Raw genomic sequence first — 27,761 nt, 5'->3', positions numbered from 1 at the left:
GTAATAGCAGACCTGAAGTTTAACTTTAGCTTACTAAATGCTGCTTAGAACTTCCTTCTAACTGGTAGGTCTTGTTCTTCTGGATTAGTTAACGTTTTTCAGCAGCACAGACGTGGTTTTATTCTTTGCATGTTAACATAAATGACAAGGCAATTTTCAAAAGTCGTTATCTCTTTCCTCATGTTTTCTTACAGCAGCAGCTTCCCTCTGGCATTTCTTTGCTAGCTACAAGACAATCCCAAATACCTGAAAAGAGCCTACCAGTTAATAGTTACAGCATCTGGTAGGATTGAGCACAGACTTCTTCCACCTCATCAAGTCAGTTTTGACCTTCTCATTTAGAAGGCCTTGCTCATTAGAAATACCTACTATCGACATCAAAGCTTCTGAAAGAGCTGAACACCTTTACACACAGATTATTTCACACAATGCAGGTGACTGGTACCTTAAATTCCTGTAAAAAAAGAACTGCTTTTTCCCTAATCTCTGGATTGCATGCAAATTGTTAGCTCTGTGATTGCCCTCCCTCTGTTACTCATTAATTCTTCCCTGGCACCAATAAAAAGAGACATTCTTTAGGCAGCTCATTCCTAGTAAACTATCCAAAAGTGAAAACAAATTAATCAAGAGAACAAAAACAATCATGCATTAAAACCATTTTGTTCTCATCTAAATCATGCTTCTAAATCACTACTTTCCCCCCTTTCATGGTCCTTTTACTAGTTAAGTTAAGCTTGTTGTGTTTCAAAGTTAAAGATAGATTTTATTCTATGTGCTATTACACCAAAAATATTTAAGTACCAAACCTTACTAGAAGCCTGTCACAGAAAAAAATCACATTCAAATACGTTCACCAAATAACCTCTTATATTTATAAGAAGCATCTAGTACTACCAAAACTTTAATGCAAAATGCTCCAGCACTTAAGCCAAGCTGTAGTCCTCTGTGAGGAACTGCAGAGTAAAGACAATAGGACTTAGCATCCTTAAACACTGTAATTGAGTTGAGAACTTTCCCTCTGGAAACTATTCAGAAACATTACCTAATGCCTAAAAATGAAGATAAATAAATAGTCACTCTTCCAGTATAGTACTGGAATAAACATTAAAAAAAAAGTTGTCTAACAACTTGTTTAGGACAGACTATCAGACACATTCTAAAAATCTGTTACTATTTATCCTTGAATTCTGGAAACATTAAGACATTAAACCCATCAAAGTTTAAGGAATTATTCACAGAACAACTTTACTGTTTGTGGAAACTGATTTTTCAATTAAGACACATGCACAATTATAACCTTTCTTGTAAATACTGTTTATGAACTCTGCTCATCTTAGCAAGCAACCCAAGACTGAAGGAACATGTCTTTTCAAACACATTTAAAATACACTTAATAACAACTTAAATTGCTCCACCTCAACACATGCATTAGTAATCACATTCCTCAAACAAAAAACACTTTTGGGAAGTTACATAATTAAAGCCTGACCCAACTCCCAACTGAAATCAGCAGAACTCCCCTGCCTGCTTCAGTGTAACTGAATCAAGCCTCTGGTACAGAAAAGCAGGAGATACGTTTGGACTACCTGACAGGAACGGTTCAACTTCCAAACACCAACAGCCTCAACTCCATGCTACTATCAGTAGGCTCCACACTTCTATCAGATACTTTAAAAAAAAAAAAAAGACATATTGGCAGTCAAACCAGAAATACACACTGCAAACAGAGATGAAACCGTGAATAAAAACAGAGATATTAGCATAGGACCTAGCATTACCAATATTTACACAGAAAATGGTAAGCACCTAGGCAAGGAGCACCATCAACATCAAGAAGGGCAAAGAAGGGCAAGGGCAGCCTAAAAGAGTTGAGAGGAAAAGCAACCAACCATGCAACATTCCCAGTGGAACAATAACCTCTCTTGAGAAAAAGCTACTTAATACAAGAGAGCAGCAGAAAGTGCTAGCAGGCAACATCAGAAAATCAGAAGGAAATCAAGGCAGCAGGGGGCTTCAAAACACAGTATGATGATAAAAGGCATCAGCGTTACGTATGTTTTGCATTATACAAGGGCAGCATTGCAGGGGATGGGGAAGGGAGAGAATCACAGCACTGACTAGGTTGGAAAAGACCTTTAAGATCATCAGGTTCAATGTTAACCCAATGCTGCCATGTCCATTGCCAAACCATGTCTCAGCACCACATCTACATGCAGAACAAAGTTGAGTGAGGAAAAAAAAAACCCACTCCAAAACAGGAGTTTGAGAACAGTCTCAGAAGTAGCGATGGTGCCACTCAAAAAACCAAGGAACCCAGCACAAGAGTAGAGGAGAAGCAAGGCACCCTGCTGCTCAGAAGCAGCGAGGAGGAGGAGAGACAGGACGGCGACAGGGGAGGTTACTCCGTTCTTGCAAAGCCCCTCCGTTGGAGCAGACCCTAGCAGCCAGACAAGCTGGATGCAGCCACAAGTCCCTCCTCTTTGCTTCCTGTGGCTGCAGCCCAGGACAAGGAGACCAGGGAAGCACGTCTGGCGAGTTCCTGCTCCTGCACAACAGTACATACACACCACAACTCCCAAGCTGCCTGCAACAGCCGCACTGAGCTTTCAACCAGCACAAACATTACCCACAACTCCTGTCAGAGAAAAGCTACTGAATGAAGCCTGGGAAGAAGAGTCAGCACGTCTGCATAGCTGACCAGCACGACAGATGGGATAAGAATTCCAGGTTTCTACACTGCAATCACCACTGACCTACATGGCCTTTGCATTTCTCACCTGCTTCCAGTTTCCTAGCTCTTTTGATCTGTAATCTGGTTAGTTTAATTCCTGTTCAATTTTCTGCACAGTTATGATAAAAATAAAATTGATAAACTAAGAAAATCAGCTTTGTGACAAAACACTCCCACACTTTTCCTCACCTGGTTTAACGCCAGGTGAAAGGTGAGATGCCACACTTTTACATTCATTAATATGAACTTTACAATATACCAGTTAACTTCAGCCCTAGGAAGTTCTAACCTTAGATTTTACCTATAGCATCCCTGCCAAACAGAGATAAAGGCTGTTACTACTACTTGTGACATTAGCAGATTCACTTCTACTCCCACTACCCTAACTGGTTTTTGAGTTGCAGCCTCACTGTACATTCAGTTATTAACCCCCAAACTCCCACCGAATGCAGTACTGCTGCTATCAAGGCAGACCAGATCCTTTTCCTCAGAAAACAGCTGAGTCTTATCTAGAACAAACGAAGATCACTTCCAGTTAGCAGAGTTTGCCCTGCTATTAAAAAACACAAAGAAATCAAACACCACATCTGAAATTGTATGTATACCCAACTCAAAACCAAACCACCACACTGGAGAGGCACAAGAAGCTTTACTGAGTGAGTGCTGTTAACTTTTGAAGTAGGTAAAGTTTTCGTGAGCCTTTACACTCTGGAAAGGCAACTTTCCAAATCCAAACTGCATTACCCAGCACACGCCTGTACATTACCCACTCTGTATGCCTAACAACAGCTAACTTTGATTTCTCTGCTGCTGTTCACAACCCTTATACACTATTGCCCAACCAACTTACATTGTAGCTTACAATAATGCCAATGTAAAATTGTGTTTGCAAAGGGGCTATCAACAACCTGAACTTTTTGGTATCCCTTACTCTCTCAGCAGGACCCTACAAAGCTACTGCACGACCCTTCTGTTCTCATTATACTGCCTTTAGGGGGACACCCCCCACCCCCCAAAAAATCCACCAAAAATTCAGATCAACAGTAACAGAAACAAAGCCAGACACCTAGACACACCCCCCACAGTCCCCTGCAAAAAACCAACTAAACAAACCAAACCGAAAAACCCACATAACCCCAAACCCAACAAACTTTCGTTTTTTAATCAAAAAAACAGAAGAAAATCTGAAAGTTATTTTACACACTGGAGACAGAAAAGCTGGATCACTTCTCAACAGAATTTTCTAAGACTCACTTCCCCCTTCTGAACTCACAGGAACTAAAAAACTTTTTCCTCCTTCTCCAGCCATGGATCAATCAAGGGGTTCACGTTGAACACCTCAGGAAAGAAAACATGCCACAAAAAAACCCCAACAAATCAAAACCCCAAAACCAAAAAAAACCAAACCAAAAAGCCCCCAACAAAACACCACACAACCCACAACACAAAACCTCTTGCTTCACTGAGCTCTTGGGTACCTGGTAAAGTTTGCAAATCCTGTGCCAGTACCTGAGTAGGCAAAAGAAAGAATTTTTCAGGAGAACAGGACGTGCAAATAAACGAAGGAAAAATAAAACTGCCGTTTAGAGAAGGTGGAGGGGTGGGGAACAGACGTGCGAGAACCAGCCATGCGCTGCCACGCGGAGAGGAGAAAGAGGAAAATAACTCAAGAGCCTCCGGGATTTGAAAGGAGAGCGGCGAGCAGTACCGAGCAGGGGGAGGCCCCTTCCCGAGGCATTCCTCCAACGCTGCAAGCGTCCGGCGCTACAACAGCTCTCTGAGCACCGCCAAGCGCTCCGCACAGCCGCGCGACCTGCGAACTCCACAACCCGCCCGACAGCTTCGCCAGAGGGACGGCGGGCAGCGGCCCGGACGCCCCCGCCCCCGGTCTCCGGCTTTCGGCCCCCATCAAACTCCACGCAGCCCCAGGGCAGCGCCCGGACGCGGCGAGTGCTGGAGAGGCGGCAGCTGCGCAGCGCGACTCGGGCAGCGCCGGCGCCGGGACGGGCGCAGGCACCGGGCCGCGGCCGCCGAGGGCCAGGCGCGGGCAGCTTCCCACCGACACAGCGTGAGCAGGTCTGCGCCTCCCGCGGCAGGAGAGGCTCTGCCCGCCCGCCCGAGCCCCGGGACCCGCCACGCCAGCGCTGCGCGCCGGAGCGCGGAGCAGGCGCTGCCCGCGTCCCGGGGGCGGCGGGGCAGAGTCCGAGACGGGCCCAGGCCGCCCGACGGAGGCGGAGGGCACGGGCCGCGGCCGGCGGCTCGCGGGGAGCCGCGGCGGGGGAGGCCGCGGGAGGCATCGGGCGGCCTCCGCCGGCAGCAGAGCCCCCGGCAGCGTCGCGGGGCCGCAGCCCGGCCGCGGAGCAGAGGCGGCGGCAGCGCGCGGGGCGGGGGGGGGGGGGGGGGGGGAGCTGTTCCGGGTGGTCGGGCCCTCGCGGGCCGCGGCGGAGGAAACCCGACCCGGCCGACGGCACGGAGAGAGAAACAAGCGAGGGGGGAACGCCCGGCGCGGGGCCGGGCTGGGGCGGCTGCGGCCCCACTCACCGGGCCGGTCCCTGCAGCGGAGGAAGCGGCAGCGGCAGGAGCCAGGCATTCAAAATGGCGGCTGCGCGGCCGCAGCACCGATACCGCAGGCGGAGGGATCCGTACGCCGGCGCTCTCCCCGCGGCCTCCCGGCCCCCGCCGACCGCGGGCAGGAGGCGCGGCGGCGGCGGCCTCGGCGGGAATGGAGGGAGGGGAGGAGAGGCGCGGCGGCGGCGGCGCGGCAAAGGCCGCTCGCACTACTTTTCTCGGCGGAGGCAGCCGCGGTGCCGATCTGGCGAGGAGCGCTGCGTGCGCTCCGTGGCAGTCACTGATGACGTCAGGCCGGGGCGGCCCCTCCCCCCCCGCGCTGCGCGCTGTCCCGTGGTGCGGCCGGGCGGGTTCCGCCGCCCGCGACCGGGGTTCCGCGGCGCGCGAGGGGCCGCCCGGAGCCCGCCGGCGTCTCGCGCCCCTCCCTTCACGCGCTCGGCGCGCCGGGGCCGCCTCAGCGCGCCCGCAGCAGGACGCGGCGTCCCGAGGCCGGGCCCGCAAGGGCCGGGCCGCGCGCTAACGGCAGCACCCGCGACATCCCCGTACGGCGGGCCGGCCGCCGGGCTTCGGGCTCGGGTGCGACAGCGAGAGGGGCCCCGGGGCCGCCGCCTCTCCGGGCGCGCAGGGACGGGCGGGGGCTGGCAGGGCGCGAGGCGCAGCCCCGGCCGCAGCTCGCCGCTCCCCCCCCACCCCGCGCGTCACGGCCTTCCCCGGCCGGCTCTGCCCCAGGAGGGCGCCGGGCGCGAACCTCGGCCCGGCGGCGGCTCTGACGAACCGGGAGGCGACACCGTCGGGCCCGGCCGGGCGTGGCCGGTCGCCGCGATAACGGGGGCTGCGGGCGCCCAGTGACGTCATCCTCGAGCGCCGCTGGCGCGGCGTCATCCCGACCGCTGCCGGCGGGTGAGGCGCTTCCGCCGCGCGGTGCGGCGCGTCATCGCCGTGCGCCGCGGCGCGGGGAGGGGTCGGGCCGGAGGCGGCCGCGGGCGGCGCCGGGGCTGATGGGGGTCGCGGAGGAGGAGCCGGGCGATGGCGGGTGAGCCGCGGGCCGCGGGGGGCACCGGGTGGGCCGCGGCGGCGGGGCGGGGCGCGGCGCGGCGGGGGGCTCCGGGGCCGGGGGTGGGGCCAGCGACCGGGCTGGGGCGCCCGCCGTCCCCGGGCGCGCAGCCCCGGCGCGGGGGTGGGCGGCGCCGCCTCGCTCCTTCCCCGGGCCGGGGCTCGGGGCTCCCCGCCCCCCCCAGCCCCGGGGGCGCTGCCTCGTCGGCGGGGCCGGGACTCACGGCTCCCTCTGTTCCTGGCGCAGGTGAGGCGGCGGCGGCCGGCGGCGGGGAGCTGGGAGCCGGCGTGTGGCAGCCCCTGCGGCTGCCCCCATGAGCGAGCGTCGCGGCCGGGGCTGCCGGGACACCGCGGGGCGCCATGAGAGCGGGCCAGGAGCGGAGCCAGGAGTGCCTCCCGCCAAAGAAGCGGGATCTGCCCCCTGCCAGTACCGGCGCCGAGGCGGGACGGGCAGGGGGTGCCCAGCCCGCGGGCGAGGGCCCCGAGTGGGCGCGGGCGGCAGGGCCGGCTCCCGCAGCCCTGCGCTACGGCCCCGGCGAGGCCGCAGAGGCGGTGGCGGGGCTGACGGTGGACCAGTACGGGATGCTCTACAAAGTGGCAGTGCCACCCGCCACCTTCTCCCCCACGGGTCTGCACCCCGTGGTGAACGTGAGCCCCCTGCCCCCAGCCTTCAACGTCACCTCGCCGATAATCCAGCACCCGGGGGTGCCCTACCCCCCCATCCACTACGCGCAGATCCCTCCAGCGTCCCTGCAGCTCGTCGGCTCGCACTACACCGTGCCCTATGCTGTCCCTCCGGGCTTCCTGCCTAGTCCTCTCCTGTCGCCTTCCGCCAACCTCACTGCCTCTCACGTCCCCCACTTTGTGCCATATGCCTCTCTCTTCACGGAAGAAGCCGCTCCTTCCCCCCAGACTACCTCTCCTACCCACACCTTCAGCAAATCTGCTCCTGCAGTCTCTCCTTCCGGCCAGATGCAGCACCATGCTGGGACCCAGCCACTAGATCTGGCACCAGGCAGAATTCCTGTGTATTATCAGATGTCCCGCCTCCCACCAGGGTATTCAGCATATGAGACCCCTACAGCTGCTGGAAGCCCAGAGTCTGCTCAGCAAGAGAGTCAGCTGAGTGCAGAGGTAGCTGCTGCCAATGGTGGACAGAGGCATCTGGAGCATAACGCGGTGAGGAGGAGCAGCGAGGCTGTGGACTCTGCCAGCAGTAAAGCTGAGGACTGTCTGCCAGGGGCTGCGGCGGGATGTGTGGTTGATGGACAGTTCCTTTCAGGTTACCAGACGTTGGGAACAGAGGTCTCTGTGCCAGCTCACAGAAGCACCCCAGACGCTGATCTGGAGGTTCAGAGGGTGGTAGGGGTGTTGGCATCTCAGGATTATCATGTTCTGGCAGCCCAGAGGAAAGATGAGTCGAGCCCTTTAAACCTTTGCCATAATGTCCCTGATCAGCAGGGGGAGTCAAAGGACGCGCTGAGGAACACGGTGGGAAGGGCTGCTGCTGAGAAAAGCCAGCCCAGGAGTCCCCTGTCCCCCGAAGAGCCGGTTAGGCAAAGACAATTAACCAAAGGAATGGTGATAGCCAACGGCAAGCCAGTCCTGGTTCCCGTTGGATCCGAGCCCATCAGGTCTTCCACTTCAGAAACCCTGGTGAGGCGCAGCCCGGACACTCAGGCTCGAGGGACTGTGCTGGAAAAGGACCCGACCCAGCTGCAGCCACCCAGCTCCTCACACCTGCCCTCTCACTTCATGAAAGGAGCCATCATCCAGCTGGCTACGGGAGAGCTGAAGCGGGTGGAGGACCTGCAGACTCAAGACTTTGTTCGCAGCGCGGAGGTGAGCGGGGGGCTGAAGATCGACTCCAGCACCGTGGTGGATGTTCAGGAGAGCCAGTGGCCTGGGCTGGTCACGCTGCATTTTGTGGTTGGGGAGCAGCAAAGTAAAGTGAGCATTGATGTGCCCCCAGAGCATCCCTTCTTTGTGTATGGCCAGGGCTGGTCCTCCTGCAGCCCCGGGCGGACTGCTCAGCTCTTTGCTTTGCCCTGCCACAGGCTGCAGGTGGGCGACGTCTGCATATCCATCAGTTTACAGAGCATGAATGGCAACTCCGCGTCTCAGGCCAACCACCCTCTCACAGATCAGCTCGTCTCTGCCAGGGAGAGGGCTGAAAGAACAGCTCAGGGGTCCAGAGAGCCGTCTGACAGAGCTGAGGAAAGGAAGAGCCACGCAGACAGGGACAGTGCAGCCCAGAGCTCTTATGCAGAACCCTCTCAGCCTGAGGCTGGCAGTCAGCACAGCTGGGCAGCCCCAGGCTTCCAAAGATACGAGGTGCAGGCAGGGGAGCCTCGGCCCTCTCTGCTGCGCCCCTCTTTCATCCCCCAGGAGGTCAAGCTGTCTATCGAAGGGCGTTCTAATGCAGGGAAGTGATCCTTTGAGGCTGTGAGCTCGGGCATCTTCCCCTGTGGGTGAGCCTCTCCGTCAGGTGGAGAAATTGCACAGACTTTGTGACAGGTTCACCAGCAAGGCTGCTTTCTGCCCCGCAGGACTGGGCTCATCCCAGCCCAGTGGCTGAGTGGTTCCTCTTGGGGAATCTGGAGGGCTCCGGTGCCTCAGGGAGCAGCAGCAGGCTAGCTGGGGTAGAGAACAGGGATGTCCTCGTAAGCTTTCAAGGAGAGCATTCCAGAGGTTGGAGGCTGGGGCTTTCTCACACCTCCTTGAATAACTGATGCCCTGCAGGGCAGGGTCTAAGCATTCAGGACAGGTGGGGAGTTGAGGAGGGCAGACATGGCTTAAGGTAGTAGATAAAATTGCTGAAGATTTTACTCCTCCTTTCTCATGATGGGGAAAGATGGGTCCCCACTGGAGTTTGGGGGGGGGGGCTCTACTCCCAGTATCCCTTTTCTTCACACATGCACTTTAAAAGGACCGTTCACCAATGGAGCTCTTGAGGGCAGGATGGAGATGCTTCTCTGGTGGTTCTGTTTAATGTCTCTTCCACTGAATCCAACTGCTTTTTCTTCTTGCAAAGAATGTACAGATTTGAATGAATCACACAAATTCAAGAGGAAGGATGAAAAGGATGGGTTTGGGTGTAGGTGAGTAGGGAACTTGAGCACTTGGGATGGGACACAAGGTGGGATGGGAGATGTCAGTTTCCTGCTATAAAATACATTTAATTATTTGCCACCAAATCAAATCTTTCTTCCCATGTTAGTAACTTAAAAAATACATCTTTTTGGGCTCAATAGCTTTTGCAGAGGTTTAGCCTATGGATGAATGGGGTTGGGTTTTTTGGTTGGTCAGATTTTGGGTCTTGGTGGCTTTTTTTTCTGGAGTAAAATATATTCAGCATTCTCTAGGGAAGGATAGAAACACACCCTTTTTTTTCTGAGAAGGTGGAGACTGTTTGGTAATTAAGTCAGAAGAAAACTTTCCAGATGGCTAATTCTTCCCTGCAGACAGTTTCCTGATAAAGCTCTAGACCAGAGACAAGTGTTTGTGCATGTGCAGGCGAGGCACAAAGTTTCTGCTGAGTACAGTTCTGTGGCTAATGTAGGGATTCTAAAAGTACCACAGCGTCATAGGGCATTTTGGGGTGGTTTTGTGTTCATTGTTCTGATGCTTCACTTCAGAGTTCCTCTGTAGAACACACAATCCAGAGTAGTCTTGTTTAGGGTGAGACTGAACTCCAGTGTGTGTCGATACCTCCACGTGGTAATAACACTCCGTTCAAGTGAAGGCTCCTGTAGCTGTACTAATCTGCCCTCCCTGATGGTGTGTCATGACACCAGCTCTAACTACTTAGCTAGAATAAAAAATAGTCACTATTGTGTTGAGGATAAGAGTCTTCAGTGACTTTTGGGTTAAGTATTCCTTGTGTTACATCCCTGTGCTGGGACCAGGCTTTTGAGGGGCTGCTTTCCAGTCTGCAGGTCCTCGCAGAGTCCGGATGCTGCTTGTGATGTTCACCACACGATTTTCCATCTCCCTTCTCTCCTCTTGCTGGAGGTTTCTGCCAGGCATGCCTGGCTGGTGGAACACTGCCTCTTGTCTCTTCCTGAGCGGCTGGTGTGCCAGCACTGCGCCTCAGCGCAGCCGTCCGCCGGCCCGTTCCCAGTGCTGGGTCTCAGGGCTGTTCTGCTCGCGCTCCGGGAATCTGTCCTGTAACTGGTTGGCTTCAGTTGACTCTGGCAGGGGGCTGGGTGTTGCTCTGCCTGGGTGTTGGGCGAATCCCAGAGTCCCCAGGATGTCCCTTCCGTCCAGGCTCAGTCCTGTTTCCCTAGCACGCTGCTGGCCCTTTCTGTTGCCTTTGGAATGCCTGCACCAGGACAGTCTCTTTTCGGGCCTTAGGTGGGGTGTGGGCTACTCATGCCTTCAGTGCTTGTGCCTCCAGGAGGAGGATGCTGCCTGCGTCACGTGTAGCTTCCCCCAGGTAACACACTGCTGCTGATCTCAGCAGCTCTTGAGGTGTGTGAACTGGTGGCGATGTTGTCATGTGAAGTTTCTGCCTCTTTGGGTGCAGCAGCTGTGGGAACAGATGCTGTTTTCATGGCACCGTTTGTCAGTACAGCTGCCTGGGCCCAGGCCCTCCCCACCCTGTGTCTTTCAAAGTTCCTGTTCACTGAACTCCCCCACACAAAGACCTCGATGAGTGTTGGTGAGTCCTTAACGCTCAGGATACCCAGGGTGTCTGTGTCCAAAGGCAGAGGGCAGAGCAGCCCGGGTTGTCTTGCCTGTTCGTTGGCTCGCAGGGGGGTCAGGGCTCTGGCAGGCAGCTGGGAAAGGGACCTGTGTGTGGCACGTGAATGTAAAGGGGCTGGTTGCAGGGATTGAGAGCTGAAGGGTGCAGAGCCCCTCGTGTGTCTTTGAACACAGATTCTGTCTCTGCCTGTTAGAGAGGGTCTGGGGAGCCTCCTTCCTCTCCCCTGTGTTACTGTAACTACTGCTCCTAGGTCTCAGCCACACTGGGCGGTGCTCTGACAGGGCAGCAAGACACTGTGTCAGACAGCTGTGTGCTGTGGGCAGCTGAAGGACTCAGAGTGCCCGCCCAGGGCTGTGGTTGGCTGTGCTGCACCTGCTGAGTGGGTTCTGAGCTCTGTGGAACATTTGACCTTGGTGCTTCTGTCCCAGTTCCCTGTCAGTCCTGCAGTGGTGCACACTTCAGCTGGCAGCTCCTCTGTGGCAGCAGCAGTTCAGGGCCCGTCTCGCGGTGGGGCATCAGAGTGGAGATTTCGGGCACCTGACTGCTTGCCCCAGAGGTGGTGGGCAGGAGGGGGCCGCTGGTGGCCCCCCAGCCCGGCTCAGCAGTAATCACTGGAATCTGTCCTTACCAGGGTGGGCTGTGGTGCTCGGCGCCTGTGGTGGCTGCGCTGAGCGTTCAGGGAGTGAGACGGGCACTACTGCAGGCAGAAAGGCTGTGAATGAGCTCATGGAGGAGGCTTTTATTTCTTAGGTTTACAGGGAAAGGAGGAGATAAAGCCAGGAAGACATTGTGGAACAAGATAGTTACCCAGGCTGTTCTGCCAGCAGAGATGTGATGGGCTTCTGGGAGAAATACACTGTTTCCCTGCTGCTATTGTGAAGGGGAGGAGAGCTGTGGTCTGTTGTACCTGGAGGAGTACTGAGACCTGGCCTTGGTCTCATCCAGCTCACACTCTGTGGCAGGAGTCTGTAGGACGCAATAATGGTGTCTGTAGCCATCTGTCCCATCTCATGAGACCTTCCTTGGGTCAGCTGCCCAGCAGAGGCCAGGCCTGTTTCCAGGCTGTGCAACGCTGCTGCTCCAGGAACGAGACTTGCTCCAAGCGATGAGCGCTCATCACTACCAGACTATGCAGAGGAAGCTCTGTCTGGAAAGCAGGGGAGCTGCAGAGGCCCCTCTGCCTCCCCTCCTCTTTCCAGCAGCTGCGCAAGTTTAATGCACTTTTCACATTGTGTCCCTGCCCCCTCCTCCCCCCCCCCCCGCCCCAGTCCCTGTCCCTGTAGAGAACTAACAGTCCTTGTTACTCAGAGAATAGTGTAAGGAAACTACAGCAGCTTGAGTAGCCCAAACGCTAGTTCCTGCCCACAGCAGTCCACGTGCCTTCCCGAGCGCCACTCACCACTGCTCTTTGTCTTTCAGGCTGTCCTAGGGCCTGACACTTTGCAGAAGCTGCTAAGATGGCTACGAATGCACATTCTGTACAGAGTTTGGCCCAGGGTGTGTCCGTGTGTGGCTTAAAATGCTGATGGTCAAGGCCCTTCCACGGTCTTCACATCTGTCCATGGAGGACAGGACTTGCCCCTCAGGTCCTCCTGGGCTGCTGCCACCCGCCCTGCAATGCACAGCGTGTCCCAGTTGCTTTCCGCTTCCACGGCACCTTAGCGCCCGGGAGGGGAGGGGAGGGAGGGGAGGGAGGGTCTGCCCATGCGGAGAAACTGGCTGGGCCCTGGGGGAACCGGTTGGGCTGCCCTGAGGCAAGGAGGTCTTTGTAGATAAGTGCTGATCCCTCAACTATAGCCCCAGTTATGTAATGGCTGTATTAACACGTAACCGACCGCATTGTATCTAAAGCCTTAGAACTAGTCAGGTGCTCCCCTCCGACCTTGTTCCTGCCCCTTTCCTCCTACCTGATCTTTAACAAAGCATTAATAATTCTAAGGATAATCTCTATTTTGTTGTGCTTTTTTTGTAACTGTTTTAAATAAATCAATTTGTACTGTATATTTGTACTTTTGGTGAGATCCTTTTTCCTGTTTTACCATTTTAAGTCTGTACTTGGCTACACACAGATTGTATTTTTATTGTTAATGCTCTTATGAATATTGCATTTAACTTGTTGACTGTAAACACAGTATATATATCTATATCTATATATATCTATATATAAACCAATAGCTTTTCCTTTGGTGTTTGAGACTCTTTGCTCGTCTGTAGCATCAGTGATCAGTAGGATGTGGCTTCTCTGGTCTTACAGAGTGATCTGAAGGCTTGTGACAAGCCCAAGGTAAAGGCATCTGGCAGAGGGATTATAAACCATAATCTGACTTCAAATACTTCTGCTCTTACGGGGTCTTTCTTGAACCCCTCAGAATAACAATCAGGTGCCAGTAACGCTGCAGGGGTGTTTCAGCTACAGTCTGCAGAGTGAAGGTGCATCTCTGCTGACAAAGCAAAACACACCAGAGCAAGAGCAAATACTGAGAGAAGCAAACTGTCAGCTTGAGATTGGTCAGAGGCAAGAGTGAGAGATCAGAGGTCAAAGGAGGATATGAACAAGGGAACGTGGAACTGAGTAGATCCTTTATGGATCTGGTGCCTTTTCCCAACATGAGAAGAGGCAAAGTTGGTCCTGAAGGTCAGTTCTACGTAATGACTGATCTGATAAACAGCTCCTGGAGGGTGAGGAAACAAGACTGCACAGTGGCACAGGGAGAAACTGAAAGACACCCAAGAGATTCAATGCTTTTAGTAGCAAATGTCCACGAGTCTGTAGGGTTAGTTATTACTCTGAGGAGTGCAATCCTGTGCTCTCTGAGGGCATTAACCACAGCTGCCAGGGACTCCAACTGCAAGTTTTATAAACTTAAAAGATGTAAAAATCACATTCTGTCTGGCCAAAGGTTTTGGTTCTTGCTTTAACCTTCCTGATCTCAAGTCAGAGTTTCTCAGACTTGCAGAGACAGAGCCACAGGAGAGAAGGCAGCAGCTGCCACTGCATTTAGACCACCCTGTGACTGTGCTACTGGAAATGTTGTGGGAGCAGTAAGAGTCTCCAGGCTACAGAGACACCATGGTGTGGCACTCCATGGTTTGGTGGGCTGACATTTGGAAAGCACAAAGCTTTCATGTGCATTTTTAGATGCTCATTCTTAAAGAAATCAAATAACGGAGCCTGTGCCACCCCTCTGCCCCTCACGAGTCCTGTTTTGGCTTTCCCAGTTTAAACATGCCTAGATTTAATTTCCAGAGTGTCAGAATGATGATCCTAGATGAGCAGTGTTGCATGTGGCTGTATTAAAATGGGTGAACAAGCTCAGCTGACTCTGCAGCCACAGACAGGTTGAGGTGTGAAGTGTCCTCTCCTACTTCACCTGGTCTGCCTCACCACCACCTGCTCAAGCAGGGCCACCTTACAGGACCATGTCCAGATGGCTTCTGAGTATCTCCAGGGTAGGAGACTCCAGAACCTCTCTGGGCAACCTCTGCCAGTGCTCTGTCACCTGCACAGTACAAAAAAGTGTTTCCTGACGTTCAGAGGGAACCTCCTGAGTTTCTGTTTGTGCCAGTTGCCTCTTGTCCTGTCACTGGGCACCACTGGGAACAGCCTGGATCAATGTTCTTCACACTCTCATAAGGTATTTGTAAACACTGGTAAGTTCCCCAAACCCTCTTCTGCAGGCTGAGCAGCCCCAGCTCTCCCAGCCTTCCCCTGTAGGAGAGATGCTCCAGTCCCTTCACCATGGCAGTGGCCCTTTGCTAGGCTCCCTCCAGTGTGTCCACCCCTCTCCCCGAGCCGGACACGGCACTCCAGCTGTGGCCTCACCAGTGCTGAACAAAGGGGGAAGCAAATTCATACAGCACTAGAGAACTGACCTAATGTTATTGTTTAGCATTCAACCAACTCATTTGTAAACCTGAAATGCTGTTTTAAGTGAAAAGTAGCCTGTGAGTAAATCAGCAAACTTGCTTACCTCAGCCAGCCTCTCTGTTACACGTTTGTGTGGGGTATCTTACAGCAGGAACTGTTTCCTCTTAATTTTTCCATGGGAGCTACTGCAAATAAGCACATAATGGTGGTGGTAAGAGAAAGGGTGGGCACAGGCACTTCCAGGGAGACAACATCTCCCTTTGCATCCTTTTCATGGGCCACACTGTGAGGGATTTACTCCTGGAGGAGCTGTGGACCATCAAAGTCCTCAGCTCTGTAATTCATGCCATGGTAAACAAGAGGTATGCTTCCACCTACAGCAGAACTGTGGCAGCCCAAGCCCATCTGTGGGGCAAGGGCCCAAGAACAGGATGAAGCACAAAAGGTGAAGAAGGGGACTAATCAAAGGTGAGCATTAATTTATTTTCCCTCTGTTCACAGGCTGTGGCTTGGCCCCCAGAACAGACTGTGTCTCCTCAGAGTCTGCTCCCACCAGGGCTACTTTGGCAAACGCCTCTCATCTCTGTTCTCCTCCAATGTTCAGAAGAAAGCCAGAGCAGCCCCTGGGGGTGGGAGCGTGCCAGCGCACCCGTGGCAGGCGGCACAGCCCAGCCCTCGGCTGCAGCCTAGTGCAGAGCGCTGCTGCTCTGCTCCTCGAAGGTCACTTTGCCCAGCAGCTGGCTCTCCAGCTCCACGTTGCTCACTGGCAGCTGGAAGAAGTTCATTTCGGCTGCCAGGGCAGCCATGGCAGAGGGGTCCTGGCCGAACTGTGCCCGGAGCATCATGTCCATCTTCTCCAGGCGCCGCTTGAGCCTCTTGGCCTCGCGCTCCCGGATCAGCCGGGCCTGGCGCTTCTCGGGGGTCTCGTTGGCGCGCTTCAGTCTCATGGCCTCCCGGTCCCGCTGCAGCCGCCGCGCCCGCTGCTCGTCCGTCTCCTGCATGCGCTGCAGGCGCTTGGCCTCCCGGTCCCGCATGCGCCTCACCTCCCGCTCCTCGGGCGTCTCGTTGTCCCGCCGGCTCTTCTTGGCCGTGCGCTCCCGCTCCAGGCGCTGCAGCCGCACCTCCAGCGGCTCCTTCTGCCGCCGCAGCGCCCACTTCCGCACGCCGGGCGCCTGCGCCTCCAGCAGCTTGCGGTAGGCAGCGCAGTTGTTGCACACCAGGAGGATGCCCGCGGGATACACGGGGCTGTGAAAGGCAACGTCCTTCCCCTCGAGGCTGGAGGGCCCTTCGCTCTGTGGGGCCGGCAGGCGATCTGCGCTGAGCACCTCTGGCAGCTTCTCACTGGGAAGCAGAGAGAGCAGAGAGTCAGAGGCTTGGTGCCGAGGGGAAGCGTCCCCGCCTCAGACTGCCCCTGCTACAGCCCAGGAGAGCTCTCTGCTGAACCACTCCTGCTCAGGGACACCTCCGAGTACCTAAAATGAAGCCACACGAGGCAGGAAGCAGATTAGCCCCGTGCAGTGTCTGGGTTGGAAGAGCACAAGAGCAGGAATTAGTCAGCAAGGTGCTCCTCCTCCTCCTCCTCCTCCCCTCTGGATTTCTCCTCTCAGCCCTGTTCCACGGGTCAGTGGATAATCTCCTAGCAGGCAGTACACAAACAAGGAACGTGTTGTTTTCCTGCCCCTGGAAACGATGAACCCATCAGGGCAGTACAGACCCGCTGGGCAGGGGAAGCAGCTGATTGTTCTCCAGCGACTGGAGAGCCCAGTGCTTTCTGCACAGCTCTAGTTCTTCACAGAGCTCAGGAACGCCCTTTTAGCAGCAGCACAGCCCATGAGGGCTCAGCAGGTGATGCAGAGCTGCGGGCTGGAAGGGACTGGAGGAATCCCCCTCGCTGCGGGTGTTCCCAGCTCTGGAGAGCCGTGGCCCCCGTGTCGGCTCGGGCAGCCCATCCCCGTCCCCAGGCCGGGCAGCCTGACCTGCTGAAGGTGGCGTGGCTGGTGAAGCGCGCTCCGCACACCGCGCAGTTGGACAGCTGGTCCTCGGAGTGGATCAGGAGGTGGCGCCCGAGGGACCCGGGCGAGCTGAGCGCTCTGCCGCACACAGGACACACGTAGCTCTTGGCACTCACCACCGCTGCAGTGTGCTGCAAAACAACACCGGGCTGTTAGTTACCCGCTGCCTGAGCCCTGCTCGACAACCAGGGCAAACCTTCAGTCCAGCCCCGTGGAACAGGAACACTTTCCCCCTAAACCCTGCCTGGCAGCTCTCAAAGCAAGCTCTGGACATTTGGGGTGCTGCAGGTCAAACAGCAGGAAGGAAACCTCTCTACAGCTCCCAGGCCAACGCAAAAGAAACAGGAATGCCAAAACACTGGGGTCTGGAGACCCCACCCTGGTTCTCAGAAATGCATTCATTGATAGGAACTGTGATCAAGGCACAAAATAAAGAACTGAGTGATTAGGGGGAAGGTTTCTGATCTCACTGATTCCAGGTTTAATCTGAAGGAACTGCCTGGTTGTAGCCTGCCACTGCTTGCAGGGACTGCCTGGTCCTTCCAGGCCTGTGGACTGGTGCCTTGCTGATTCCTTCCCCAGGACATCCTCTGAACACAGTTTACTCCTATGAACTTCACAGAATCTCCTGAGCTGGAAGAGACCCACCAGGACCATGGAGTCCAACTCCTGGCTCCACACAGGGCCCGCCAAGTCGGAGCAGGTGACAGAACTTCAATCCCATCCCACCTAGAAGTTCAGTTCTCTGCAGTCAGAGACCAGAGCAAAGCCACCCTGTGCTTGGGGTTGTCTCTGGAGGGACTTAAGGCCAAACATATTTCACAGTTTGGACCCATCCCCTACCTGGTATACATGAGCAATGAGCTGCTCTCTGCTTCCACACTCCAGCTGGCAGAGGGGGCACTGGGACAGTCCCAACATAGGGTCAGCATTCAAACTCTCCGGCACCTACGGGGGAAAAACGCCACCTTGGTGTAAGACACACAGATCACACACAGAGATCTCACACCCCCACACTCCCATACACAGCCTCCACCAGATCAGTGCCCCATGCCCAGTCCCTCTGGAACTGGCTTGTGCTCTTGCAGTCCAAAGCACCTGAGCAGAACTCCTGCCCTCTTCAGAATAGGCAGAGGCCTCTTGGCCTCCACTTGCACCCATGCCCTTGCCAGCAGAGCGGCTCTGGTAGCCAAGGTCAGAAGGGAAGGGGAAGTCAGAGAAAGGCACCAGAAGTGAAGGAAAGGGGGCACACAGTCAACTTGGCCAGCCAGAGTAACAGCAGTTCGCTGTCTCCTATTCCTGGCAGCTCAAGAGCTCTTCATACCCTGTCCTCATGCCAAGAGACCTTCAGAGGAGGTGGGAGGGAGAAAAACAGGTAAGAAACCATGGTGGGGAGAGGAGTTGTTTAGGAAGTACCCTTCTCTCTCCCTGGGAAGCTCAGATGAGTGCAGAGCTGGCACACATTTACCTCACTTTCTCTCATCAGTGGGGTAGCAGCCACGGGTTGTTCTGCATTCTCCAGTTCTTTCTTCACTTTCACCATGGAGCCATCCTCCTCAGATGTATGGGAAGAGACTTCATCCTGGGTGGTTTCCTCGTCATCACTGCCAGCTGGAACACGCAGAACAGTTATTCCAAGCATCAGGACCTGGCAGACACTCACAGCCCGTAACTGCCCTGACCAGCCTGGGGCCTCTACCCACTCCCCCCTTCGGCCCCCCCAACCACGGGCTCCATCTAAACCCAGGCTGGGACAGCTCAGTCCCTGAAGGGCTCTGTGGAGTCTTTGGGCCTGGCCTGTTGTCCTGCACTTGACAATCGTTGGACTGTCGTCTGGACCCTCTGCTGTTACTGTGGCAGGCTAGGACTGCATCCTGGTGATGAGGACACTGGGACCCTGCCCAAGTGTTCCTTGGCTCTGGGCTGGCCTGTCCTCAGGGAGCACCTGGCTCTTGTTTGCTGACACCAAGTCCTGCATAGGAGCCAAGGGCTATCCCAGAGGAGGAGATGGGCAAGATGGTCCTCAGAGGACCCCCACAAGCTGTGCAGCACCCGGCTTCACCCCTTGTCAGTGTCTCCCCAGTCCACTACCTTGCCGTTACTGGAAGGGGCAGAACTCACTGCTGCTGGAGTCGGGGTCTTGCAGCGGGTGGATGGCTGGCCTTTGGTCCCCAAGAGCTCCAGGAAAGCTGGTTTTCATCATGGCTTGGCGGGCTTGCTCCTCCAGCCCTGCAAAGACTTGCTCCCCTGGCAGCCACAAGGACAGAAAGTCAGACTGGGGCCGTTCCATGGCTTTCCCAAAACACCACAGGTGTGTGGGGCTGCTCACCTGTGCTGGCAGAACCTCTGAGGGCACCGCTCCGAAAGCATCTAAGAAACCTCTCTGCTTGCCTACCCTGCAGCACGAGCCTCCTGTGCCTGCTGATGCACACAGTCCCTGTGTCTACAACAGGACTGCTAAGGAACGTGTCCAGCATCAGGCTGCTCTCTGCATGTTCTCTAGGTGCTACTCCAGCCACAGGGGAAAAAAACAACAAAGAAAGAAGTGAGAATCCATGTATCTGGCAGATGTAGCCAGGCTGCTCTCTGGGACTAAGCTACCTGCCCACAGAGCTCTAGGTGGGGGGAGCCACTCTGGGGTGGTAGCAGTAACCCTAGGGGCACAGTGCTACACAACTCTGCAGAGCCCTTCAGTCCCATTCCCTGCTGCAATGGGCAAACAGCCTCTCCCTGGGCGCCTGGCAGCCTGTCTGCTCTCCAGTGACACTAAGCTGCTCCTGGCATGCTCTGTCACCGCCCTCTGCCCCAGGGGGACCCAGGACAGGCTGCCCTTCAAGGTGTTTGTGCTCAGAGCTAGTGTTCTCCTTACGTGATAGGTGACTTGCTTCACTGCCTGGCCTGGCCTGGGGGTGGCCCTGGCTAAAACAAACCTGAGACTCTTCATGTGCTCAAAGCAGAAAACCACAGAATTAACCCAGAAAGCTGGTACTGGATTGGGATAGCTTCCATCCTGCTTTGTTGGAAGACACCAATTCCTAGTACCTCAACTCAAGAGGAGATGGCAAACACACTGAGAAAAGGCAATCTGTGCTTCTCTGAAGGAAAAAAATCCTTACAACAATCCCTGCTGAGGGTAACTTTAGGTTCCAAAAATACAGGTAAAAGGCAACCATTAGTGTTGCTGTTAAATCAAACTCCTTTCTTCCAAGTGCAGTCATGACTTGTCTCGCAGCAGAGGAGCTGGGGCCGCTCGGGCTGAGGTGCTGGGCTCCTGATGGGCTGTCGGGTTAAATGTTTCCACTGACTTGGGAGTTCCCCAGAACCACTCCAAGTGCAAATCTGAAAGTGCCAAGGTGCAGCTTTCAGAACAGAATCCTACTGTTCAGCACAGGGCCCCAGCTGGCATCAGCACAACCAGGGATGCGAATTCCTGACCCTCAGAGAGTGTACCAGTCCTCCCAAGGACAGGCACATCCCATCTGCTGAACCATTCCAGCCAGCTCTGCCCCAGTGCTCACTCACACCCTTTCTGGTGCTTACCTCTCCATTTCCAGCAGTGCTTTAAAAACCAGCAACTTATGGGAGATTTCAAGGACCTTCAGAAGTTCCACAGAGAGTGTGGGAGAAGTTTTAGTTCCCAACATTCCCATGGAGCTTTCAAAAGTATTTAAAGACATTTATCATTCTGTTTCAGAAGTGTAAGAAAGGTTTCTGGAGAGAAGGCTTGAGAACGTAATCCACAGGGACTGAAGGGAGGTGCTGAGGAGCACCCAGATCTAGTTGTCACTGCAAGCAGCAGGTGCCTTCACGATTGCTGTGACACACATGTCCCCATCAGAAGCCATTCCAGCACTGAATGGTCTTAAGAGAATGCTGCTTGTGTTTGCAGCATACCCTGACACTGGGGGACCCAGATACAGGCTGTAGGACAGCAGACTCTACAGGATGACAGTGCCAGTCTGAGAAAGCAGATGAGACCCACAACCCAGCAGGGTAAAAACCCAGGAGACCAAGAGAGTTGCAAGACAAAGTATGGTGAAACATGGAACCCTGCAGAGCACAGGACAGATGCACAACTGTAGCAGGAGACGTGCTACCTGCGATGGGAGGTACGAAATGGGATTCCCAGACACCACCCCAACTGCCAGTGGAAGCAGCTGTATTGTTTTCTTCCCCCTTTCCCCTTCCACAGGGCTTCTGTTTCCACTGAGCAGCCGCCTCGAGTCTGATGGCAAGCAGGTTCCTGCTCAGAAATACAGACAGGCTGTGGGATTGAAAAGCTGTGATCTTCCCCCTGAGGAGGGAACTCCTGCCTGTACCACCAGCATCAATCACAACTAAAGGCACGACTGTGCCTGCCAGCAGCCCCTCTGCACAGCATCCCCAGGACCAGGCCAGCACTGACTCCGCGCAGGACTCAGCTTACAGCCAGAAACACAAACTTCAGCAGACCAGTGCTGTCAGCAGGTGGCATCCTGAGCATTCCCCAGCAGCCTGCACCCAGAAGGCAGCACAGGCAAGGACACACTTGTACAAACACTATCTTTAGCTTGCACAGAGTTTCTTGGTATTAAGTTATTACTGTCTCCAAAAGACCTGGGGGAAGAGCATTGTTATCATCTACTGATGGACCAAGCCCTACTCTAACGAAGCTCTGGAGCTCTGAGGGGTAGAGGGTGACACTTGTGCACACACAGGCTCACACACAGACACTTACACGCCCACCTGCACCCCATGTTGAATGCACTTCCATTCATCTGGAAAGGGAGTCAGACAGACACCAGCTTCAGGATCACTGCTATCAGCAAAGGATGTTAGGCTCCACAGTGAATTCACAGACTCTTCTCCAGAACTTTCTTTATTAAATACAGAAAGGGCTGCAGGCTGACCACAATGCCAAACCAAGTGACTGAATTTGTTTTACAAACAGCTAGAGACACAGGATGGTGAAGAATCATACAAATGCCTCTGCTCTGCACTCCAGTTCTCCTGCCATGAGTGGGATGCCAGGTGAGCAGCTGTGGAGGGAGGGGGCAGCCCTGTGGCACTGTGCAATGGGGTTAGGGTTGCTAGGAGCTGGTGGCGTTTCAACTTGGTGGCTAGAAAGGATTATTTTCTGTCCTGAGCCCTTCCCTTCTTGAACTGTATGAATGCAGCATAACTCTCAGGTGTTCTGGAAAACAAACACACAAACAAACAACCCCCTCCCCAAAATCCACAGAACAAAATCAAAAGAAACTGCACATCGTTCCCTTGTCCTCCTTCCTAAACAGAAAGGTCTCTCAGAGATGAGCCACTTTATTCCCTCCTTGTACATCAATTTAAGTCCCTGTTCATGTAGGTCTTCTCTGTGTTCCTTTCCTGGACCTGAAATTTCAAAGTCTTTCCACCACTGTGGATCTAGTCCACCTGCCCCATCGCTATTCTGGGTTGTCCACACTGCTGTAGTGGTTACTGAAATGAAAAACAACACAATTCAAAGAGTTAACAATGGCAGCCCACAGAGCCCTTTAAGAACCAAGGATTTTGATGCAAGGAACATTTCTGCTCGGTTTTGAATGCTGGGTACTGTTTCTTGCAAGATACTTTCTCTTCAAACTGGGTGTACTTTAGACAGCAGGATTCAAGAACACGGAAGAGCAGAGAACGTGTGTGTGTGTGAGGAAGAGCGAAGGAATGGGGATTAATGGGATACTGGGACCATGACAAAGAGAGCTGGAAGGGGGGATTAATTTGACTAACACAAGCTCTTCTCAAGAGTTCAGCATCACTTGCAAAGGGAACAAGCAATAGAAAGAAAAGCAGCTCATGGGACAGCAGGGAGAGAAAACAGAAGTGCACACCAACACCTGCAGCGACTTTTGGCAAGCACAAGAGCAGTGAGTCTCCAGTAACTGACTGACAGTGCAGCGAGGGGAGGGCTCGAATGCAAGATCAGGCTCATTGCTTGGAGAGATTTTATGCTTAAGACTGTGGGAGAAAATACAGACCAAATCAAACCAATTAAGGTAACTCCACAGAACAAGGTAACTGCATTGTGTCTCAGTTCAGCAGGGGATGGGCAGCGCAAGAAGCATTTCCAGTGTCACAGTGTACTTGTTACTCCTTTGTCAGGTGTGCTTTTCATGCACTGAGTGGCAAAACAAAATTAAATTATTAGAAGCCAATTATGTGCTGCAGCCCTGCCAGAAGAACTGCAGAAGGACTGGCAATCATACCCAGTGAGACTTTTGTGAAAATAGTAATCTCTGTCATTGTTTCTGCATTACCTTGGATTTCCTTACACATCAACTTCCATTTAACTGGTAACCACACGACTTCCCAGCTGGTCCCTCTGCATGCCAAAGTGATTCTGTGCGAAACCACGTTGTGAGAGCGAGGTTAAATGAGGGCCATGCCAAGCCTGGAAAGTAACTCTGGAAAGAGCTGGCACCAAGCAAGCCAAGGAGAGGAGATCTGCAGCTGCTGCTTGCCCCGGCGAATCCAAGAAAGAAGGTAACAGGGAGTGGCCATGCAAGGAAGAAGTAGGCACCGTCCTCCCACCAATGGGTCTGGTTAGACATTCACAGTGATATTCAAGCAATCCAAAAAGCGCCTCCCCAGCCCCACAGCCTGCCACATCAGACCCCAGCTGCAGACAACTGCTGAAAAGCTGCATACCTGCTGTCCCTTTTATTCCTCTCCTCCCAACCACTTCAGTCCCTGTGAAGAAGGCCCAGTAAGGTGTCTGCTATGTCTCAGCCTGACTCCTCATTCTGCTGGCTCACCCAGTTCTTGGAGCCGATGCTCTCTCCGATTATCCTCGTCAGTGCACTGCCCTCCAGACACACCGCAGGCTAGGCAGACAGAGAAGTCCCAACGATTTGGTGGTGTTCATCGTTAGACGGACAAGACTTTCCATCCCAAGGTGGAGACATCACCACTGACATGTTTCTCGTGTCTTTCGGTCCCTTTATTTCCTGGTGGTCCTACTTGTTGCTCCTGATGGCTCCTGTTGAATAGTTGCTCTGTAGCAATGTACTGCATGTAAAGGAGGTGAACAGGTCCCAGAATTGCTCTCCATGGCATACCAGATGCCATAACCTCAACCTTGTGCCCACTGGTAGCATGTATGTCACAGAGCTTCCCCCAAGACCAAAACTGGGGGTACAATCACTTGTATTGCAGATAGAAGAGCAGTGTTCACTCTGAAAATAGTGCAGAACTGAGCTCTGAACACGTACAGTTTTGTATTTAATAGTACAAGCTTCTGAAGAACATAACCCCTTATGCAGTGGAGTGCAGAGAACAGCCCACCTCAACACCATGGCAACTCTGCCTGCACCATCAGAGCTGCTGCACCCCTTGGTTTTGGCACATGAGAGACCAGGGCGGGGAGCGAAGTGCATGCCTCTCGTGAGTCTGATCTAAAGGGCAGCAGTAACATCTGGGCACTCTCAGAAGCAAAAGTGCGTGGACACAGGATGTTACTGACATCGTAGGTCAAGCCACAGGACATACAAATTTCTCTGAGGAAGACAATTCCAAGGTCCCTGAGGTACTATGCAGCCACCCAAAGCTAGACTGTGCCCACTGTTGAACCCAGTGCCCAGAAGCAGGAGTTGGAGAGCACAAGTCAGCGCAGATGCCAAAGCCACACCCGAAGACTCTTGCGATGGCCACCAAGGGAAGCTTTGTCAGCTCTCCCATACCTAGCTCTAGCAGCCAAAGGCACTTTCAGGTCTCAGACAGAGGTAATGCTCCCCAGCACACTCGCTGAGTCTGCAAAGTGTTAGTGTACTTGCCCCTAGGACAGAGAACAGCATGCACAGACTCCTGTCGCCACACTCACACAGAAACACAGCACAGAGAAACACAGAGACATGCAAGCCAGCAGCTCCAGCAAAGGGAGGCAGTGTTAGGGCTGCAGCGTTCATCTCTGCCCCGTACTCCTGGGAGCTACTATGACTTAGCAATACCCAGGGCCCTCTCTCCAGCCTTTCACATGTCTACAGTTGTGGAAATTTGTTTTCCTCATTCCAACCCAAACTCCAAATGTGTGTCCAGCCACTAAGCTGGGTATGAGCCAGGGCACACCTCCAGCACCCCAAACTTTCCCCTGCTGCAGTCAGACAGAAGCTGCATGTGTGCAGTCTCCCCATTGCAGACAAACATCCATACGCATCTGCCAGCTCTACTAACATCTTGCTGCAGCCTGCCCAGGAGAAGTGCTGATGTACAGCATCTTCAGCCCTTTCCCTATCACACAAATGCCAGGGTCTGGATAACGCTGGAGAGATCTTTCCTAGCAGCTCAGCTCAAGAATGATCTGACAGATAAACATTTATCTGTCCAGCAAATTACTTAGGCATGGCCCACTCCCTGCAAGCAAAGAGCACATGGCTTTATTTACTTGATCTGGTGGGAAACTGGGGTACAGTAAGCTTAAGTAACACGTCCAAGGCCAGCCAGTTGAGTCTGTGGTAGGGCAAAGATCAGAACCCAGGACTTCCTGGCTTTGGGCCACACACTCAAACCACCTTGCCTGGAACCTCCTTTGCTATCCAAGATGGGCCAGAGCCCCGAAGTCACATTGTGTAGTACACTAACTTGCACATGTGACAGCATGAATGCAAAGCACAGCTACAGGCCTTGCACATACACACCTACCTTTACAGCATTAGTTGTTTGTTCAAGCCTACCCTTGTCCTACCACGCCAGCTCCCCTGATGCATACAGCTCCGTTTCTTTTCTTACGGTCCCTAAGGCAAAATCTGACCATCCGCTCTTCCCCTCCTCCCCATCTCACTCCACAACAATCCAGCTAGGGCAAGGACCCCACAGTGCTGTGTAACATAATACTCACAGTGAACTTTGTTAGGAGTGGTCTGTTTCCGACGGGACATGTTTCCCTGACCTGGGAGCACAGTGTTCGTTCCCTCAGCAGAGGGCTCACCTGAGAAGAGAAGAGCCTGTCACACACACCACTGGAACCTTCTGAGCCTCTGCCCAAATGCAGCTGGCTGCCTCAGTGTCCTTCTGCCTTACAGGGCTCATTCTGCATCACCACAACCACATTCAGTGCCAGCATCCAATACGATCCACAAGCCTTTCACAAACCACTGTGTACGGGCAGTGCCACACACTTTTCAAGCAAAGTTATATGCAATCCTGTCCCCAGAGTGCAAAACGCTACGAGTGCCCCACTTCCGGAGCGACTGCAATCTCAGTCCTAGCACCCTTCTTGCTCCTGTCCATTCCCATGGCCGATACAGCAAGAGCCTCATCAAACCTTCAGACCCTGTCCTGCCTCTGGCCCCCCACCCGGAGAAGGCCCCACCACGTGCAGATGGCTGCCGTCTGGCTCCGACAACCAGCTCGGGCAGACGAGGGAACCGGCTGCCCTACAGTCAGCTCCAGGCATGGCAGCAGCTGACAGGACTGCATGGCCAGCCCAGGGACAGGTCTCGCCCCAGAAATCCATCCCCCAAAGGGACTGACCTCACCGCCCTCACAGACAAGCCCAGGGGAACAGTGGGGCTGCTGTGCCCCCCCCGTCTGCCAGGGCCTCCCTGGGCAGGCAGGGCTGGGGCTGGCAGGTGGGGACACGCCGCCCGCCCGCGCATGAAGTGGGGCCACTGGCGCCCACGGCCCGTGGGGAGGGACACGCCCCCCCTTGTCTGTCACAGGCGGGCGCACACCGATCCCCTGACTCCACAAACTCCTTATCCGCAGCCGGACAGCGCAGGAAACCAACCCCAACGGTCCCTGACACTCAAAAGGAGAAGCTGAACACGTCTCCCCCCAGACGGGCGGACACGGGGGTCCCGCCACCCTCCCGCCGTCACCGGGATAAGGCTCAGGGCAGGCGCTGGCCCGCAAGCGGCCGGACACACGGACAAGCGGGCCCCGCTCCCCCGGCAGAGGGACCCAGCCCGGGCCCCCGGGCCGCCGGCCAGGCCAGCTCACCGCAGGCAGAAGGGCCGACGCTGCCGCCCCTCGGGCGGACGCCGCGATCCGTCCCGCCCCTCGCGGGCGGACGGCCCCGGCCCGCGGCCCGGCCCGGCCCGCCTTACCCGGTCCCGCCGTAGGCGCCGGGGAGCCGCAGACAGACAAAGGGCCGCCGGACAGACAGACGGGCAAGATGGCGGCGCCGCCAGAGCGCGCCGCGCGGGCACGGGCGCGGCCCCGGGAAGCCCCCGGCTGGGGAGACCCGCGCCGGCTGGGGAGAGCGGCGCCCGCCGTCCGCCACCCGGAGCCGCTCACCTGTTCGTCATGGGTCCGTCCCAGTCAGCGGCTCCCGGCCGCCCGCAGCAGCTCATTCGCGCCGGCCGCGGGTCTCGCGTAGCCCGGCGGGCGGCTCGGGAAGCGGCGCCGGGCTCCAGCCCGCTCGGGTCGGGAAGCGGCCGCCGCTGTGCTGCCCGCGCTCGCCGCAGCTCGCTCACCCTGCAAGGCCACAGATCACCGTGTGACGTTACCGCAGGAGCCGCCGCGGGCGCTACGGACGCGCGCAGCCCCCCCAGGTGACCCACCCGGCGCCGCGGCGGCCTGCGCGCTGCTCCCCCTCGTCCGTTCCAGAGCGGCCGCCTCCGCGCGGCCCGCGGGCACCGCCGGGCGCTCCCGCCGGGACAGCTTACCCGCGGGGCTGCGCCGCCCCGGCGACGCGCGGTGCGGGGCTCCAGCCTGGGGCCGCCGCTGGGCTCGGGCTCGGCCTGGCTCTGGCTCGCAGAGAGCGGGGAGCACCGCCGCCCCTCCCGCCCGCGGCCCGGCACGCTGCCTTCCTGCCAGCGGCTCCCGGCCCCCCGCGGAGGCGGGGCCCGCGGCAGGCGGAACGCCGGGCAG

The 27,761-nt window shown here is 55.2% G+C and overlaps 2 protein-coding genes and 1 long non-coding RNA gene across 4 annotated transcripts; 1 reads left to right on the top strand and 2 right to left on the bottom strand.

The window, feature by feature from the left end:
- Positions 1-6,712: 6,712 nt before the first annotated feature.
- ATXN1L (ataxin 1 like) lies at positions 6,713-8,785 on the top strand (the record flags this gene model as incomplete). Its single annotated transcript, XM_084270351.1, has 1 exon — positions 6,713-8,785. One exon carries the CDS (start codon positions 6,713-6,715, stop codon positions 8,783-8,785), a length of 2,073 nt encoding a protein of 690 aa, XP_084126477.1.
- A 6,617-nt stretch (positions 8,786-15,402) lies between these two features.
- ZNF821 (zinc finger protein 821) lies at positions 15,403-19,230 on the bottom strand (the record flags this gene model as incomplete). The annotated part of the gene is made up of 5 exons (XM_084269907.1): positions 15,403-16,269; positions 16,905-17,071; positions 17,784-17,888; positions 18,409-18,551; positions 19,062-19,230. The coding sequence occupies 5 exons, from the start codon at positions 19,228-19,230 to the stop codon at positions 15,615-15,617; spliced, it is 1,239 nt and encodes a 412-aa protein (XP_084126033.1). The 3' UTR covers positions 15,403-15,614.
- A 2,958-nt stretch (positions 19,231-22,188) lies between these two features.
- On the bottom strand, positions 22,189-27,697 carry LOC311196359. Of its 2 annotated transcripts, none has more exons than XR_014617574.1 (5): positions 27,452-27,697; positions 27,186-27,365; positions 25,786-25,875; positions 23,708-23,931; positions 22,189-22,394 (listed from the first exon to the last, which is right to left on the bottom strand). It is a non-coding gene; the product is annotated as an uncharacterized lncRNA (long non-coding RNA). The 2 variants fall into 2 exon arrangements; XR_014617575.1 differs by having other exon boundaries at positions 27,557-27,697.
- Positions 27,698-27,761: the final 64 nt, after the last annotated feature.

Source organism: Gallinula chloropus, assembly GCF_964237585.1.
Source record: "Gallinula chloropus genome assembly, chromosome: 13".
In the NCBI taxonomy this organism is placed as follows: Eukaryota; Metazoa; Chordata; class Aves; order Gruiformes; family Rallidae; genus Gallinula; species Gallinula chloropus.
Note: the sequence above shows the minus strand (reverse complement) of the source record. Positions and strands in the feature narration are given on the sequence as shown.